This window comes from Streptopelia decaocto, assembly GCF_964273445.1.
Source record: "Streptopelia decaocto genome assembly, chromosome: 22".
Classification (NCBI taxonomy): domain Eukaryota; kingdom Metazoa; phylum Chordata; class Aves; order Columbiformes; family Columbidae; genus Streptopelia; species Streptopelia decaocto.
Genome location: NC_138677.1, coordinates 2,018,519 through 2,036,434, shown reverse-complemented (window position 1 = coordinate 2,036,434; position 17,916 = coordinate 2,018,519). Strand labels below are relative to the sequence as shown.

The 17,916-nt window shown below is 50.1% G+C and overlaps 1 protein-coding gene across 1 annotated transcript; it reads left to right on the top strand.

Annotated features, from left to right (window-relative positions):
* Nucleotides 1-15,004: 15,004 nt before the first annotated feature.
* LOC309449094 (feather keratin 1-like) lies at nucleotides 15,005-15,313 on the top strand (the record flags this gene model as incomplete). Its single annotated transcript, XM_082071007.1, has 1 exon — nucleotides 15,005-15,313. One exon carries the CDS (start codon nucleotides 15,005-15,007, stop codon nucleotides 15,311-15,313), a length of 309 nt encoding a protein of 102 aa, XP_081927133.1.
* Between the last annotated feature and the right edge of the window lie 2,603 nt (nucleotides 15,314-17,916).

Genomic DNA, 17,916 nt, shown 5'->3' with positions numbered 1-17,916 from the left:
GTGAGAATGAAGAGCAGCCTTGGAGTGGCAATGGTGACATCCTGCCAAAGACAGATCTAGGCTCAACATTGGCTGTGCGTGGCTGGAGGACTAGAGACAATGGGCTCACGTTCAGACATGAGAGGTTTGTTTATGGTAGGAAGAAAATGATTTTCAGGAAAAGGTGGGTCAAGCAGTGAAAGAGATTTCCTGGGTACATTGTCCAGTCACCCTCCTTGGACATGGTCACTGTTTACTGCAGGGCGACAAAAGACTGTGGCAGATGGTCTCTGTTAACCCCCCTGCCTTCCCCACTAAGGAAAGGTAATAGGAGGAAAATGGAGAGAGATTAGCAAGTTGGAAAAGTTAAAAATGTTTTACTAATGCTACTAATAAATAGAGAAAATAATACAAAATAAACAAAACCAATCTTGAATTTCCCAGGGTAATGCAGCGTTTCCCGTCAGGGAGCTGGTGTCACTCCAGTGGCTGCAGGGCAGGCACCCGGAAGTCCTGGGCTGGTCTACTCAGTGACCAGAACTGGATTCAGAGATGCAGGGTCTGGAACCAGGCCTATGATCGCAACTGCCGGTCAGGGACCTCTTCATATGCCGGCCATGGTCGAAGAGAACAAGACCGTTGTGATCTCTCAGCCTTATAGGGTGTATGAGGTGTGTGGGGTGGAATACTCAGTCAATTTTAGTCACCTGTTCTGTTTGCTCCTCCTTGCAAATACACCTCTCTCACTTATGGGACGTGCAAAATTTATCAGCAAACTTGACTGCCATAGCCATAAGTCTCAACCCGGGCCTCTTCTGCATGTCATTGCTACCGTTATCAGCTCTAGAGTGAAGAGTCTGAAAAAAGAACGCAGCTAAATTCAGAAAAGTGCAGTTACTTAGAAGAGCTTAGCCAAAGGAAGAATTCACTAAAAAAGAAACTGGTCTTCTTTTAAACAAACCAGGACTCATGGCTTGAGACCAATGATCTCTGAAGGTCATTTGCAACTTGATTATGCTCTGATCCTATGGTGCCAGGACAGCCTTTTTGTGCTTTCTTGGCCCACTGGATACAGGTCCAGCAATGAGGAGAAGGAGCTCAGGTTCTCAGGCGAGAAGACAGGCAGTGTGCAGGAGTTCTCCTGAATGCTCTGAGTAACGTAAGAAAAGATTGCAGAAGGCATCTCTGCACCAACTAGAAGATCGTACGATCTGTGCACCCCAGGTCTTGGGACAAGTTTTCCCAAAGATGCTGTGGCAGTATTTTCCCTTCCTGTTCTCCAGCTTTTCTTTTCCACCTGGTCTTTCCCTCACCCCAAAATTCTACGTCTCAAGGCTTCGGTCAGGACAGGTTCTCCTGGGCTTTCCTGGGACAGTATTGCCTCTGCCTTGTCAATACCACATTCATTCCTCCTTCTCTTGACTACTTGCTTCACAATGTTGAGCTTCTCAAGGAAAAAGGTGTATTCAGCAAAGTGATGGTAGTGACTGAACTGCCTTGTGTTGTTCTACCCCAGTATACCCCACATACACAGAGATGTTTAGAAACCAGAGGCTACACTAAGCATAGTCAATATCAAACTAGTTGACAATCACTGCACAACCTTCCCCAACAATCGCATCCCAGAACCAGGCCTGAGCAACATCTCTCTCCCTGGACATCTTGGGAGAGCATCAGCAGGGTAAAGGACGAGACAAAGGCATGGGCTGGTATGCAGAAGAACTTTAATGAGTCAAAAAGAAAACAAGGTCTGAGGAGCTGCTCTGAGGGGCAGCTCCAGTACTCAGAGCACCAGAGGCAGACAGGAGCGTGTGACCCATGGCTCTGGTGCAGATCCAGCCAGGTGTCCACCTGCCTGTCCCACAGAGGGAGAAGGGCCAGCAGGTCCTCCCTAGGCTGGTTTTATGGGGCTCACAGCCCAGAGGAGCACAAGAGAACAAGGACATAAAAAGGAAGAGGAGACTCTGGAAGAGGGATAAGGCAGCACAGGCTGTGCTTTCTGAGAGCCCAGGCTGGCCCTGTCTTTTTGCAAAGGGTGCTAGGGTTGCTCAGCCCATCTCAAAGCAACAACCTGATGATTTGTCTCCAGTCCAGCCCTATCTTTTGGGTCCCTGGTTTCCTTCCCCAGGGCCATCACCAGCAGCTTTAGCAGGGGAAACACCTCCTGGTGCCACAGATGCCGCTGCCCAAGCCAGAGAGGCCAAAGCCCCCGGAGTTGATGGGCACTCCCTGAGAGCTGAGGATGCTGCCAACGGCAGCGGAGGTGGAGGATCCCACGGCGGTGTTCTGCGGGAAGGAAGTGAGGATGGGGCCAGGCAGGGTCACCACCACAGCTGGGGGCTCGATGACAACTCTGGAGTCCTGGCACTGCTGGACACAGGGCTCATTGCAGCTGTTGGCCAGCGGGGTTGGGCCGCAGGGCTGGCAGGGCAGGCACGGGTTGTAGCAGGACATGTCTTGTGGCTGGAGCTGCACCTGGGAGAGAGGGCAGGGGGAGGCAGGGCATGAGGGATGGCATAGTATCAGCCTTTCTCCCAACCATGAGAGATCCAAGGAACAAAATGGAGACGAGAGTTGGAGGCTGTGTAGGTGACCCACAGGCTTTTCCTTCATACGACCCCTGCCAAGTTTGACCAGGGAGATCCCCACGTAGCCCATAGCTCAGGAGACACTTCAGTCTCTCCTTGTCACAGGTTCTGCCCCCTGTCTGCTCCCATGGCGAGCAGCCTCAACACCCTGCATGGGACAAAGGAAAAAGAAACCCCAGAGGAGGAGGAGGAAGAGGAGGAGAATGGTTGTCCGACTCACCTCAGTTCCAAGAAGAGGGAGGCGAGAGGAGTGGATGCGAGAGTGAGGTGCACGACCCACTTTTATACTGCTCCTGCACCGCCCCAGGCCCACAGTCACTGCACGCGGGCAGTAATTTTCCAACAGACTCACTTCCAAAGCAAAATATCCTAATTAATGACATAGGTTGTGTTTTTGTTTCTGTCAACGTTCCCATTTCAATTCCGCATTTCTGCCATGTGCTCCAGGCCACAGCCACTCATTTCAAGTACCATATGAGAAGCGCAAGGATTTCCTGTGCAAGCAAACATCAGTACCTGCCAAAAATATGCTGTATGTAGAGCCCCATGGAGCAGGTTTTTTCCTGACAAATGAGGGGCATTTAGGGGCTCAGGACAATGTCTTATTCCTCCCACTCTCCTCTCACCACAATGCACTTTTGCTGCACACTTTGGACCTGACCAGCTAGAGACACAATGGTTTGGGCACTTTTCCAAACACTGGCCACCCTGTGAGCCCCTTGAGCTGTGGGAGTGCCGGCAAGAAGGTCACACTGAGACCGAAGGCCATTAGGGCTTCCAGGAGCTGTGTACTCGGGTCCAGCCCAGTGGTAAGAGCTGGTTTTCCTGGGGCTGGGATGGAGCTGCCCTGGCCTCAGGGGAATTTATCCCTGTGTGGGATACAGGCCTGCAGACAGCATGCACTCCTGGCTTGGACTCACACCAGAAGCCTGACACACGGGCAATCCAAAACCAGAGTGTGACTCACCATGGGTAGGGAGAGTCTATCCCAGGTAGCTTGCCTGCTGAAGGCACTCCCTTGGCCTGCTGGGATGCGTCCCAGCTGACTCCATGTCTGCAGGGCAGGGAAGCGCGTCGCCTCTTTGAAGTTGTCTCAGAGCTGTTTTTCTACCCAGGTCCCTTTGGATCCCGTCCCCTCCCTGAGCATCCCCAGCACATGGCACTGCAGGGTTCTGACAGCCCTCACTCTTTTGGTAGTTTGGGGAGGTTTCTTTGCCTCTCCAATGGTACTGGTTGGTGCCCCAGCAAGAGGAAGGCTTTGGGGCAGTGGAGGGGAGGCCTGCTGATACCCTAATGCCAGGAGATGTTTTTCCTGGTGATACAGGGAATAGACAATTAACTAATGAACACTTAAAGAACTGACACTGGAGAACTAACCCTACCCCAGGTCACTAAAGACACTTAGAAAGCTAACCCTTTAACCCACATCACTATTGCCCAGCCTTGCTTAGCTCTGTCTAACTTATTGTACGAAAAACAGGACTTCACTGATGCCTTGCAAAAATGATAATCCTTGGGTGCATCCTTGATGCATTCTTGGGTGAACTAGGTAACAAAAACTTTGGCAAGGACAGGAGCTACACCAGTTTTAACCAACTCAGCAGTCTGAGTCCCAACCAACTTATCACACTGGACCAAAGGTGACCGTGTACAGAGAAGAGGACCTGGGTTAACGATCGCTGTGCAGCTGCAACAGGAGGAGCCGGAGGTGGAGACCCTGGAAATGGTCTCCTGAACTCATTGTAATAAGAACCGCCTTCTTGGGGACAGGTTATGAATATGTACAGACATTCCTAAAACTTTCATGAATATGTAACGCTTCACTGCATTTAACCAAGTTCACAGCTACTGTAATTTTACACACGTATTAGATGAAATGATTCCCCGTTTGTCCGGATTCATAAATAAATACTTACCTTCCTTATAACCTCAAGTGTTAAGGTCATTCTGCGCCTCACTGGGACCCAGAGATGAGTCCCAGGTGGAGTGGAGAGTTCTGCAATGCTTTTGTTCCTTCTTTTTACTGACAATTCAGGAGAGCTCCTCAGCACTGCCCAGTCTGTTTGGCCAGGGCAATGAAGTTTGTGTGTTTGTTCTCTTCTACCCTTCAAGTCTCCACCTGATGCTGACCCCTGCCCCTTTGGGCACAGCTACCCAAAGGAGTTCTGTTTTCTGAGACCACCCATGCATTTCTTGAACAATCTCCTTATTTAGCGTGAAGGACGAGCAGAGGGAGGAGATGAGCCGCCCACTCTTCTCTTGGATGTGAATGGACTGAAGCATGAAACTCCTAACTCGAGACACCTTTGTGCAGTATGCTGTGTGGCAATAATAAAATTTAATTGCACTCACCACCAGGACAGCTACAGAGACTGTCAGACTGAGAAGTGGAGAAATCTTCCCTTCCTTCTGATATTAAAATCTTTTTCTCTTTCTCTTTCTCTTTCTCTTTCTCTTTCTCTTTCTCTTTCTCTTTCTCTTCTCTTTCTCTCTCTCTCTTCCTCTTCCCCTTTCTCTCTCTTTTTTCTTCTATGTTTATTCTGGACACTCAAGGGTTAATTTACTTACATGTGCAAATGTGCCCGGAATACTACACGTGCTTATGTGGAAGCACTGGAGGAAAATACACTCGCGATTGTGCGAGGAAATAATTTATACACGTGAGCACAGAACGTTACGCGTGCAAATGTGCACGGAAAGTACACGTGCTTCTATTAAGCACAGAAAGTACGCGTGCAAATGTGCACAGAAAGTTACACGTGCAAATATGCACGGAAGGAAAATACACCCGTGATTATGCGAGGATTAATTTTACATGTGCTCATGTGCACGAAAAGTATAAATATACTCGCAATCCTGCGAGAAGTTTTGCTCACACCCGTGGCGGCAAGGCAAGCGCAGTCTCCATCCCGGGGAGAGGGGCTCTCGGCGTCGGCATCTTGATCATGCTCCGAGAGACCCACGACAATGGGCGGAGCCTCGACGAGAGTTCCGTTTTTATATTGGCTGATCAGATCTGACTGGGGCAGCTCCTGCACACTGCCTGTCTTCTCGCCTGAGAACCTGAGCTCCTCCTCCTCATTGCTGGCCCTGTATCCAGTGGGCCAAGAAGGCACAAAAAGGCTGTCTTGGCATTATAGGATCACAGCATAATCAAGTTGCAAATGACCTTCAGAGATCATTGGTCTCAAGCCATGAGTGCCTGTCCTGTTTTTCTTTAAAACAAGACCAGTTTCTCTTGTAGTGAATTTTCCCTTCAGCTAAGTTCTTCTAAGTAACTGCACTTTTCTCAATTTGGCTGCATGTTTTATGAGACTCTTCGCTCTGGAGCTGATAGCAGTAGCAACGACATGCAGGAGAGGCCCAGGTTTAGAGTTATTGCTATAGCAGTCAAGGTTACTGATAAATATTGCATGTCCCATAAGTGAGAGAGGTGTATTTGCAAGGAGGAGCAAAGAGAACAGGTGACTAAAATTGACAGAGTATTCCACCCCACACACATCATACACCCTATAAGAGTGAGACATCACAAGGGTCTCGTCCTCTTCGACCATGGCAGGCATCTGAAGAGGACCTTGCCTGTCGTGCCTGCTATCCTAGGCCTGGTTCCAGACCCTGCATCTCTGAATCCAGGTCCGGTTAACTGAGAAGTCCAGCCCAGGGCTTCTGGGTGCCTGCCCTGCAGCTGCGAGGGTGAAAAATCATGGACTCCACACAATCCAATATGAATTCAAGTGAAGCCATTTATTACAGAAACCACCCTCCTTATATATGCAGTTATTTCCTGATCACGCATCCACGCTACAAGCATGCATTAGCTGATTGGATATTGTCTATGTTCATGAGCTGTCCACGCGCCCGAGTCTCACTGCTAATAGTTCTCTTGATTTACGTCTTGTTGTTTTTCTTAGTGGGGAGGGCAGGGGGGTTAACAGAGACCATCTGCCACAGTTTATTGTCGCCCTGCAGTAAACGGGAACCATGTCCAAGGAGGGTGACTGGACAATGTCCCCGGGAAACCTCTTTCACGGCCTGACCCACCTTTTCTGAAAACCATTTTCTTCCTACCAGGTACAAACCTCTCATGTCTGAATGTGAGCCCATTGTCTCTAGTCCTCCAGCCACACACAGCCAGTGTTGAGCCTGGATCCGTCTTCTGTGGGACCTCACCACTGCTACTCCAAAGCTGCTCTTCATTCTCACAATGAATATTGTCTTCAGCAAGCCCCGTACCCTCAGCCACTGCTTCCCACACAAGTGCTCCAGCTCCTCACCATCCTGGAACACCTTCTGCTGAACACACTCCACTTGGCCAAGGTGTTTCTTGCATCACGTCTTTCTTGCATTACAGCAGTGTTGTAGGTGCTTCCGGGTGCTGAGAAGAGTGGGACAATCACTACCCTGTATCTCCTATCTTAGGTCCTGGTCACCATGGCCAGGATGCTCATGAGTGTGTTTAGTGACCAGGAACTGTGCTGGAGTTGCACCTGTGTTGCTGGCGTTACTGCAAAAGCACCTTTCCCTGGCCCTGCTGTTGGGCTGCTGCCTCTCAGGGCATGAGGGATTCATGGGGAAACAGGGCTCGCTCTATCTGGACATGCGTCATCTTGCCCAGCTGTGTCCTACAGCAGTTGAGCAGCTCCTTTCCTCATCTACAAGCCTCTCTGAAGCCTTTGCTGCTGCTCACCACGCTGCTTTAGAGACATTCTGAACAGCCCTTGGAGACACTCAGCCTGCACCCGCTGCCTCTTCTCCTGCCAGTGCCTCTCCCTGCTCCCTCCCTCCAGAAACATTCCCAGGAAGCTCTGGGCACAGAACGGGAAGGAGCAAGATGAGGATGACATGTGCTGTGTATTGGTCTCTGTGGTGTCTAGAACTCAAACAGCATTAATCACCTACCAACTGTTCTCTTCATCCACTGTCCCAATAGTATGGGTGCAGATTTGGAAGAAAAGGAGAGCAAAATACCTTTGGGTCAAGATAAGGACACTCCTAGAGGGGAAGTAAGAAAAAAAAAAATGAAATAACAAGTGATGCAAAAGCAATCATCCACCACTTTGCAGCACCAGATCAATGCCTGAGCACCTTCTGAAGAACAAGTACTTTGAAAAGAATGGCCACAGTCGTTCACTTAAAAATCTTTGTGTTAACAACCACCGCCCAACCATCCCCAAGAACTCCTTCCCAGAATCACCGTGAGGAACATTTCCCTCAATGGGTATCTTGGGACAATGTCTGCAGGGAAAAGGATGACACAGAGGCTTGGACTGGGATGCAGAAGAACTTGCAGTTATCCCCAGCTTTACACCAGAGTCCACAAACCTCACATTAAATCAACGGTTTTAATTAATAGCAGTAAACATCGCACTTAAGAATGAGCAAGGACCCCAGGGGTATACACAAGAAAACACCCCCACATCGGTTTCTCTGGGAAGAGGGAGCTGAATTTCCTCATCCTCTCCACTAGACAGCTCCCCCAGCACTGTAAGGGCCCCAATGCCAGGACAAAACCCAGATCATTTGGTTCTATTAACATGTTCCCAACATCAGCAAAATCAAGAGATAAGCAGTGCAGTAAGCAAACTGCCTTTGCTGTACAGTGACCTGTAAATTGGTAACTGCTACAGCTAAAACCTGCTCAAATCAAAACTGCTGCTGTCTCAAACCCCACAGGAAGCACCAAAAAGACTGGAGTGAGGTGACCTTGTCTGGTCACCAGACGTGCACCAAGATGCTCTATCGCTTCCACCTCCTTCAGCAAGACATGGAGAATTACAGACATTCCAGAGTTGTAGGCTGAGATACAAGCAGTGTGAGTAAGAAATGCAGAGGCCACGTAGACAAGCAAAGCATAGTAAGAAAGATTTATTCCCTGTTTTCTATCAGGAGGTGATTTTCAGCCAATTCCTGCAAAGCAAGGCCAGAGTACATGTAGCGGTTGCTTTGAAAAATGAATGGACAAATATTGAATGACCCCTCCACTTCCTCCTTATTTCTCTTACAGTTCTTGCTCAGCACAGCGTCATATGGTATCTAATGTCCCTTTGGTGACCCTTTCTGAGTCAGCTGTCCTGCAGATGTCCTGCCTGTGTCCCCTCACAGGCTCTTGCCTAGCACCAGCCTATTGGCCTTTGGGAGTGCGGCCATCATCAGAACCGTTCCAGCTACAACTGCAAAGCACAGCATTATGAACACTGCTGTAGGGAAAGAGAATTCCATCCCAGTCAGAATAAACACAATTGTGCCAAAAGCCACCACACAACCACGCTAAAAACAGCCCTCCCAGTATCATTCTTGAAGACCATTCTTCTCCCTGGGCACCTGGGGAAAGCATCTGCAGAGGAAAAGATGACACAGAGACATGAGCTCACGTGCAAAAGAACTTTAATGAGGCAAAAGAGGGAAAGAGGTGGATTGGAGTGGAGATCCTGGAGCAGGAAGCACCCGGGGCAGACAGGAGTCTGTAACTCATGGCTGTGGAAGATATTGAACCAGGTCTCCGTCTGCCTGTCCCACAGAGGGAGTAGGGCCAGCAGGTCCTCCCTAGGCTGACTTTGTGGGACTCACAGCCCAGGGGAGCACAAGAGTACAAGGACACTAGAGGAAGGGGAGACACTGGAAGAGGGGAAAGGCAACATGGGTCGCGCTTTCTGAGACCAGACTGGCCCTGTCCTTTTGCAAGAGATGCCAGGGTTGCTCAGCCCCTCTGAAACCAACAAGGGTGGGAAAAAAGATAATAGGAGGAAAATGGAGAGAGATTTGCAAGTTGGAAAAGTTAAAATGCTTTACTAATGCTACTAATAAACAGAGAAAATAATACAAAATATACAAAACCAGTCTTGAATTTCCTGGGGTAATGCAGTGTTTCCCACCATGGAGCCGGTGTCACTCCGGTGGCTGCATGTGGGAGATTTGAGGGATTTTCTTGAAATTAATGTGTGGATGGGTTTCTGTTAGATGGAGATTTGTTACTGAACTAGCCAGGCCCAAAGGAATTTCAAGGCCACCTCGGAAAGCTGAAAACAGGAGCTGCTGTGCGAGTGAGGCAGTTCTACATCAAGAGAACTATTAGCAGTGAGACTCGGGCGCGTGGACAGCTCATGAACATAGACAATATCCAATCAGCTAATGCATGCTTGTAGCGTGGATGCGTGATCAGGAAATAACTGCATATATAAGGAGGGTTGTTTCTGTAATAAATGGCTTTGCTTGAATTCATATTGGATTGTGTGGAGTCCATGATTTTTCACCCTCGCAGCTGCAGGGCAGGCACCCAGAAGCCCTGGGCTGGACTTCTCAGTTAACCGGACCTGGATTCAGAGATGCAGGGTCTGGAACCAGGCCTAGGATAGCAGGCACGACAGGCAGGGTCCTCTTCAGATGCCAGCCATGGTCGAAGAGGACGAGACCCTTGTGATGTCTCACTCTTATAGGGTGCATGATGTCTGTGGGGTGGAATACTCTGTCAATTTTAGTCACCTGTTCTCTTTGCTCCTCCTTGCAAATACACCTCTCTCACTTATGGGACATGCAATATTTATCAGTAACCTTGACTGCTATAGCAATAACTCTAAACCTGGGCCTCTCCTGCATGTCGTTGCTACTGCTATCAGCTCCAGAGCGAAGAGTCTCATAAAACATGCAGCCAAATTGAGAAAAGTGCAGTTACTTAGAAGAACTTAGCTGAAGGGAAAATTCACTACAAGAGAAACTGGTCTTGTTTTAAAGAAAACCAGGACAGGCACTCATGGCTTGAGACCAATGATCTCTGAAGGTCATTTGCAACTTGATTATGCTGTGATCCTATAATGCCAAGACAGCCTTTTTGTGCCTTCTTGGCCGACTGGATACAGGTCCAGCAATGAGGCGAAGGAGCTTAGGTTCTCAGGCGAGAAGACAGGCAGTGTGCAGGAGCTGCCCCAGTCAGATCTGATCAGCCAATATAAAAACGGAACTCTCGTCGAGGCTCCGCCCATTGTCGTGGGTCTCTCGGAGCATGATCAAGATGCCGACGCCGAGAGCCACCCTCCCCGGGATGGAGACTGCGCTTGCCTTGCCGCCACGGGTGTGAGTAAAACTTCTCGCAGGATTGCGAGTATATTTATACTTTTCGTGCACATGAGCACACGTAAAATTAATCCTCGCATAATCACGGGTGTATTTTCCTTCCGTGCATATTTGCTACACCCAAGTCATGACTAAGTATAGTCAATACCATACTAGTTGACAATCACTGCACAACCTTCTCCAACGACCTGATCCAATAACCAGTCCTGAGCAGGATGAGACAAAGACATGGGCTGGGATGCAGAAGAACTTTAATGAGTCAAAAAGAAAACAAAATAAGGCGCCTCTGAGGGGCAGCTCCAGTACCCAGAACACCGGGGGCAGACAGGAGTATGTGACCCATGGCTGTGATGCACATCCAGCCGGGTGTCCACCTGCCTGTCCCACAGAGGGAGCAGGGCCATCAGGTCCCCCCTAGGCTGGCTTTGTGGGGCTCACAGCCCAGGGGATCACAGGAGAGCAAGGACACAAAAAAATGGGAGACACTGGAAGAGGGGAAAGGCAGCATGGGCCATGCTTTCTGAGAGCCCAGGCTGGTCCTGTCTTTTTGCAAAGGGTGCTGGGGTTGCTCAGCCCACCTCAAAGCAACAACCTGATGATTTGTCTCCAGTCCAGCCCTGTCTTTTGGGTCCCTGGTTTCCTTCCCCGGGGCCATCACCAGCAGCTTTAGCAGGGGAAACACCTCCTCGTGCCACAGATGCCGCTGCCCAAGCCAGAGAGACCAAAGCCCCCGGAGTTGATGGGCACTCCCTGAGAGCTGAGGATGCTGCCAACGGCAGCGGAGGTGGAGGATCCCACGGCGGTGTTCTGCGGGAAGGAAGTGAGGATGGGGCCGGGCAGGGTCACCACCACAGCTGGGGGCTCGATGACAACTCTGGAGTCCTGGCACTGCTGGACACAGGGCTCATTGCAGCTGTTGGCCAGCGGGGTTGGGCCGCAGGGCTGGCAGGGCAGGCACGGGTTGTAGCAGGACATGTCTTGTGGCTGGAGCTGCACCTGGGAGAGAGGGCAGGGGGAGGCAGGGCATGAGTGATGGCATAGTATCAGTCTTTCTCCCAACCATGAGAGAGCCAAGGAACAAACTGGAGATGAGAGTTGGAGGCTGTGTAGGTGACCCACAGGCTTTTCCCTCATCCAGCCCCGGCCAAGATTGACCAGGGAGATCCCCACGTAGCCCATAGCTCAGGAGACACTTCAGTCTCTCCTTGTCACAGGTTCTGTCCCCTGTCTGCTCCCATGGCGAGCAGCCTCAACACCCTGCATGGGACAAAGGAAAAAGAAACCCCAGAGGAGGAGGAGGAAGAGGAGGAGAATGGTTGTCCGACTCACCTCAGTTCCAAGAAGAGGGTGGCGAGAGGAGTGGATGCGAGAGTGAGGTGCACGACCCACTTTTATACTGCTCCTGCACCGCCCCAGGCCCACAGTCACTGCACGCGGGCAGTAATTTTCCAACAGACTCACTTCCAAAGCAAAATATCCTAATTAATGACATAGGTTGTGTTTTTGTTTCTGTCAACGTTCCCATTTCAATTCCGCATTTCTGCCATGTGCTCCATGCCACAGCCATTCATTTCAAGTACCATATGAGAAGCGCAAGGATTTCCTGTGCAAGCAAACATCAGTAGCTGCCAAAAATATGCTCTATATAGAGCCCCATGGAGCAGGTTTTTTCCTGACAAATGAGGGGCATTTAGGGGCTCAGGACAATGTCTTATTCCTCCCACTCTCCTCACACCACAATGCACTTTGGCTGCACACTTTGGACCTGACCAGCTAGAGACACAATGGTTTGGGCACATTTCCAAACACTCTGGCCACCCTGTGAGCCCCTTGAGCTGTGGGAGTGCCGGCAAGAAGGTCACACTGAGACCGAAGGCCATTAGGGCTTCCAGGAGCTGTGTACTCGGGTCCAGCCCAATCGTCAGAGCTGGTTTTCCTGGGGCTGGGATGGAGCTGCCCTGGCCTCAGGGGAATTTATCCCTGTGTGGGATACAGGCCTGCAGACAGCATGCACTCCTGGCTGGACTCACACCAGAAGCCTGACACACGGCCAATCCAAAACCAGAGTGTGACTCGCATGGGTAGGGAGAGTCTATCCCAGGTAGCTTGCCTGCTGAAGACACTCCCTTGGCCTGCTGGGATGCGTCCCATCTGACTCCACGTCTGCAGGGCAGGGAAATGCTTCGCCTCTTTGAAGTTGTCTCAGAGCTGTTTTTCTACCCAGGTCCCTTCGGATCCCGTCCAGTCCCTGAGCATCCCCAGCACATGGCACTGCAGGGTCCTGACAGCCTCACTCTCTGGGTAGTTTGGGGAGGTTTCTTTGCCTCTCCAATGGTACTGGTTGGTGCTCCAGCAAGAGGAAGGCTTTGGGGCAGTGGAGGGGAGGCCTGCTGATACCCTAATGCCAGGAGATGTTTTTCCTGGTGATACAGGGAATAGACAATTAACTAATGAACACTTAAAGAACTGACACTTGAGAACTACCCCTCCCCCAGGACACTAAAGACACTTAGAGAGCTAACCCTTTAACCCACATCACTATTGCCCAGCCTTGCTTAGCTCTGTCTAACTTATTGTACAAAAACAGGACTTCACTGACTACTTGCAAAAATGATAATTCTTGGGTGCATCCTTGATGCATCCTTGGGTGAACTAGATAACAGAAACTTGGGCAAGGACAGGAGCTACACCAGTTTTAACCAACTCAGCAGTCTGAGTCCCAACCAACTCATCACACCGGACCAAAGGTGACCGTGTACAGAGAGAGGACCCGGGTTCACGATCTCTGCTCAGCTGCAACCAGGAGGAGCCGGAGGTGGAGACTGTGGAAATGGTCTCCCGAACTCTTTGTAATATGAACCGCCTTCTTGGGGACAGGTTATGAATATGTACAGGCGTTCCTAAACCTTTCATGAATATGTAACACTTCACTGCATTTAACCAAGTTCACAGCTACTGTAATTGAACACATGTATTAGATGAAATGATTCCCCGTTTGTCCGGATTCGTAAATAAATACATACCTTCCTTATAACCTCAAGTGTTAAGGTCATTCCGCGCCTCACTGGGACCCAGGGATGAGTCCCAGGTGGAGTGGAGATTTCTGCAATGCTTTTGTTCCTTCCTTTTACTGACAATTCTGGAGAGCTTCTCAGCACCGCCCAGTCTGTTTGGCCAGGACGATGAAGTTTGTGTGTCTGTTCTCTTCCACCCTTCAAGTCTCTCCCTGATGCTGACCCCTGGCCCTTTGGGAACAGCTACCCAAAGGAGTTCTGTTTTCTGAGACCACCCATGCATTTCTTGAACAATCTCCTTATTTAGCATGAAGGACGAGCAGAGGGAGGAGATGAGCCGCCCAATCTTCTCTTGGATGTGAATGGACTGAAGCATAAAACTCCTAACTCGAGACACCTCTGTGCAGTATGCTGTGTGGCATTAATGAAATTTCACTGCACTCACCACCAAGACAGATACAGAGACTGTCAGACTGACAAGTGGAGAAATCTTCCCTTCCTTCTGATATTCAAATCTCTTTCTCTTCCTCTTCCTATTCCTCTTCCTATTCCTCTTCCATCTTTCCTCTTTCCCTTTCTCTCTCTTTCCTTCTATCTTTATTCTGGACACTCAAAGGTAACATTGTTTTGACTTTTGTTGTTGAAGTCTTGTAAAGTTTTATGATATAGTTACAAACTTCTGCCAAGACACTATTTGCTGTCATTCCACTGAGGCATCTCAAGCCAGCACATGAAAGAAGCCTGCATGGCAGAGCAGGCATGTCAGAAATGAGGAAATGAAATGACAGCATTGATGGGCACCAAAATAGAAACTTTACATATGATGCTCTGCTTTGGAAGTGAGTCTGCTGGGAAATTACTGCCCGCGTGCAGTGACTGTGATCCTGGGGCGGTGCAGGAGCAGTATAAAAGCGGGTCCTTCTCCTGACTCTCTCATCCACTCCTCTTGCCTCCGTCTCCTTGGGATCAAGGTGAGTATGAAGCCCTATCTGCACCTCCTTCTCCTCCTCCTCCTTTAAGATTTCTCATTGCATTCCTGCCCTTTAGTCCCATGCAGGGTCTGGAGGATGTTTGTAGTGTAGAGAGGGAATTGGTCAGAAAGTGTGACATGGTGGTGTATTGTTTGAGGTGTCTCCTTGAGCTGTGGGCAAGGTGGGATCCCCTTGGGTTTCATCGCTTATGGTGGTGCTGCCTGACGGGAAGGAAAAGTGTGTGTGCCCCCCATATATTGTCCAGCTCTTGTCTGCAGGCCATACCTTGTCTTGCTCATGGTGGGGTGACAAGCTGCTCCTCACTCATCTCCACTGTACTTCTTCCCCCTGCCCTCTCTCCCAGGTGCAGCTCCAGCCACAAGACATGTCCTGCTACAACCCGTGCCTGCCCTGCCAGCCCTGTGGCCCAACCCCGCTGGCCAACAGCTGCAATGAGCCCTGTGTCAGGCAGTGCCAGGACTCCAATGTTTACATCCAGCCCTCCCCCGTGGTGGTGACCCTGCCCGGCCCCATCCTCACTTCCTTCCCGCAGAACACCGCCGTGGGATCCTCCACCTCCGCTGCCGTTGGCAGCATCCTCAGCTCTCAGGGAGTGCCCATCAACTCCGGGGGCTTTGGTCTCTCTGGCTTGGGCAGCGGCATCTGTGGCACGAGGAGGTGTTTCCCCTGCTAAAGCTGCTGTTGATGGTCGTGGGGAAGGCCCCCAGGGACACACAAGATGGGACTGGACTTGGGAGGGAGAATTGGGTTGTTGGTTTCAGAGGGGCTGAGCAACCCTGGCATCTCTTGCAAAAAGTTGGGCTAGTCTGGGCTCTCAGAAAGCACGACCCATGTTGCCTTTCCCGTCATCCAGTGTCTCCTCTTCCTTTTTATGTCCTTGTTCTCTTGTGCTCCCCTGGGCTGTGAGTCCCACAAAGTCAGCCTAGGGAGGACCTGCTGGCCCTGCTCCCTCTCTGGGACAGGCAGACGGAGACCTGGTTCAATGTCTTCCACAGCCATGAGTTACAGACTCCTGTCTGCCCCCGGTGCTTCCTGCTCCAGGATCTCCACTCCGATCCACCTCTTTCCCTCTTTTGCCTCATTAAAGTTCTTCTGCACGTGAGCTCATGTCTCTGTGTCATCTTTTCCTGTGCAGATGCTTTCCCAAGGTGCCCAGGGAGAAGAATGGTCTTCAAGAATGATACTGGGAGGGCTGTTTTTAGCGTGGTTGTGTGGTGGCTTTTGGCACAATTGTGTTTATTCTGACTGGGATGGAATTCTCTTTCCCTACAGCAGTGTTCATAATGCTGTGCTTTGCAGTTGTAGCTGGCACGGTTCTGATGATGGCCGCACTCCCAAAGGCCAATAGGCTGGTGCTAGGCAAGAGCCTGGGAGGGGACACAGGCAGGACATCTGCAGGACAGCTGACTCAGAAAGGGTCACCAAAGGGACATTAGATACCATATGACGCTGTGCTGAGCAAGAACTGTAAGAGAAATAAGGAGGAAGTGGAGGGGTCATTCAATATTTGTCCATTCATTTTTCAAAGCAACCACTACATGTACTCTGGCCTTGCTTTGCAGGAATTGGCTGAAAATCACCTCCTGATAGAAAACAGGGAATAAATATTTCTTACTATGCTTTGCTTGTCTACATAGCCTCTGCATTTCTTACTCACACTGCTTGTATCTCAGCCTACAACTCTGGAATGTCTGTAATTCTCCATGTCTTGCTGAAGGAGGTGGAAGCGATAGAGCATCTTGGTGGACGTCTGGTGACCAGACAAGGTCACCTCACTCCAGTCTTTTTGGTGCTTCCTGTGGGGTTTGAGACAGCAGCAGTTTTGATTTGAGCAGGTTTTAGCTGTAGCAGTTACCAATTTACAGGTCACTGTACAGCAAAGGCAGTTTGCTTACTGCACTGCTTATCTCTTGATTTTGCTGATGTTGGGAACATGTTAATAGAACCAAATGATCTGGGTTTTGTCCTGGCATTGGGGCCCTTACAGTGCTGGGGGAGCTGTCTAGTGGAGAGGATGAGGAAATTCAGCTCCCTCTTCCCAGAGAAACCGATGTGGGGGTGTTTTCTTGTGTATACCCCTGGGGTCCTTGCTCATTCTTAAGTGAGATGTTTACTGCTATTAATTAAAACCGTTGATTTAATGTGAGGTTTGTGGACTCTGGTGTAAAGCTGGGGATAACTGCAAGTTCTTCTGCATCCCAGTCCAAGCCTCTGTGTCATCCTTTTCCCTGCAGACATTGTCCCAAGATACCCATTGAGGGAAATGTTCCTCACGGTGATTCTGCGAAGGACTTCTTGGGGATGGTTGGGCGGTGGTTGTTAACACAAAGATTTTTACGTGAACGACTGTGGCCATTCTTTTCAAAGTACTTGTTCTTCAGTAGGTGCTCAGGCATCGAACTGGTGCTGCAAAGTGGTGGATGATTGCTTTTGCATCACTTGTTATTTCATTTTTTTTTTCCTCAGTTCCCCTCTAGGAGTGTCCTTATCTTGACCCAAAGGTATTTTGCTCTCCTTTTCTTCCAAATCTGCCCCCATACTATTGGGACAGTGGATGAAGGGAACAGTTGGTAGGTGATTAATGCTGACTGGGTTCTACACACCACAGAGACCCACATGCAGTGCATGTTGTCCTCATCTTGCTCCTTTCTGTTCTGTGCCCAGAGCTTCCTGGGAATGTTTCTGGAGGGAGGGAGCAGGGAGAGGCACTGGCAGGAGAAGAGGCAGCGGGTGCAAGCTGAGTGTCTCCAAGGACTTTTCAGAATTTCACCAAAGCCGCATGGTGAGCAGCAGCAAAGGCTTCAGAGTGGCTTGTAGATGAGGAAAGGAGCTGCTCAACTGCTGTAGAACACAGCTGGGCAAGATGACGCATGTCCAGGTAGAACCAGCCCTGTTTCCCCATTAATCCCTCATGCCCTGAAAGGCAGCAGCCCAACAGCAGGGCCAGGGAAAGGTGCTTTTGCAGTAACGCCAGCAACACAGGTGCAACTCCAGCACAGTTCCTGGGCACCAAGCACACTCATCAGCATCCTGGCCATGGTGACCAGGACCTCAGATAGGAGATACAGGGTAGTGACTGTCCCACTCTTCTCAGCACCCGGAAGCACCTACAACACTGCTGTAATGCAAGAAAGACGTGATGCAAGAAACACCTTGGCCGAGTGTGTTCAGCAGAAGGTGTTCCAGGATGGTGAGGAGCTGGAGCACTTGTGTGGGAAGCAGTGGCTGAGGGTACGGGGCTTGCTGAAGACAATATTCGTTGTGAGAATGAAGAGC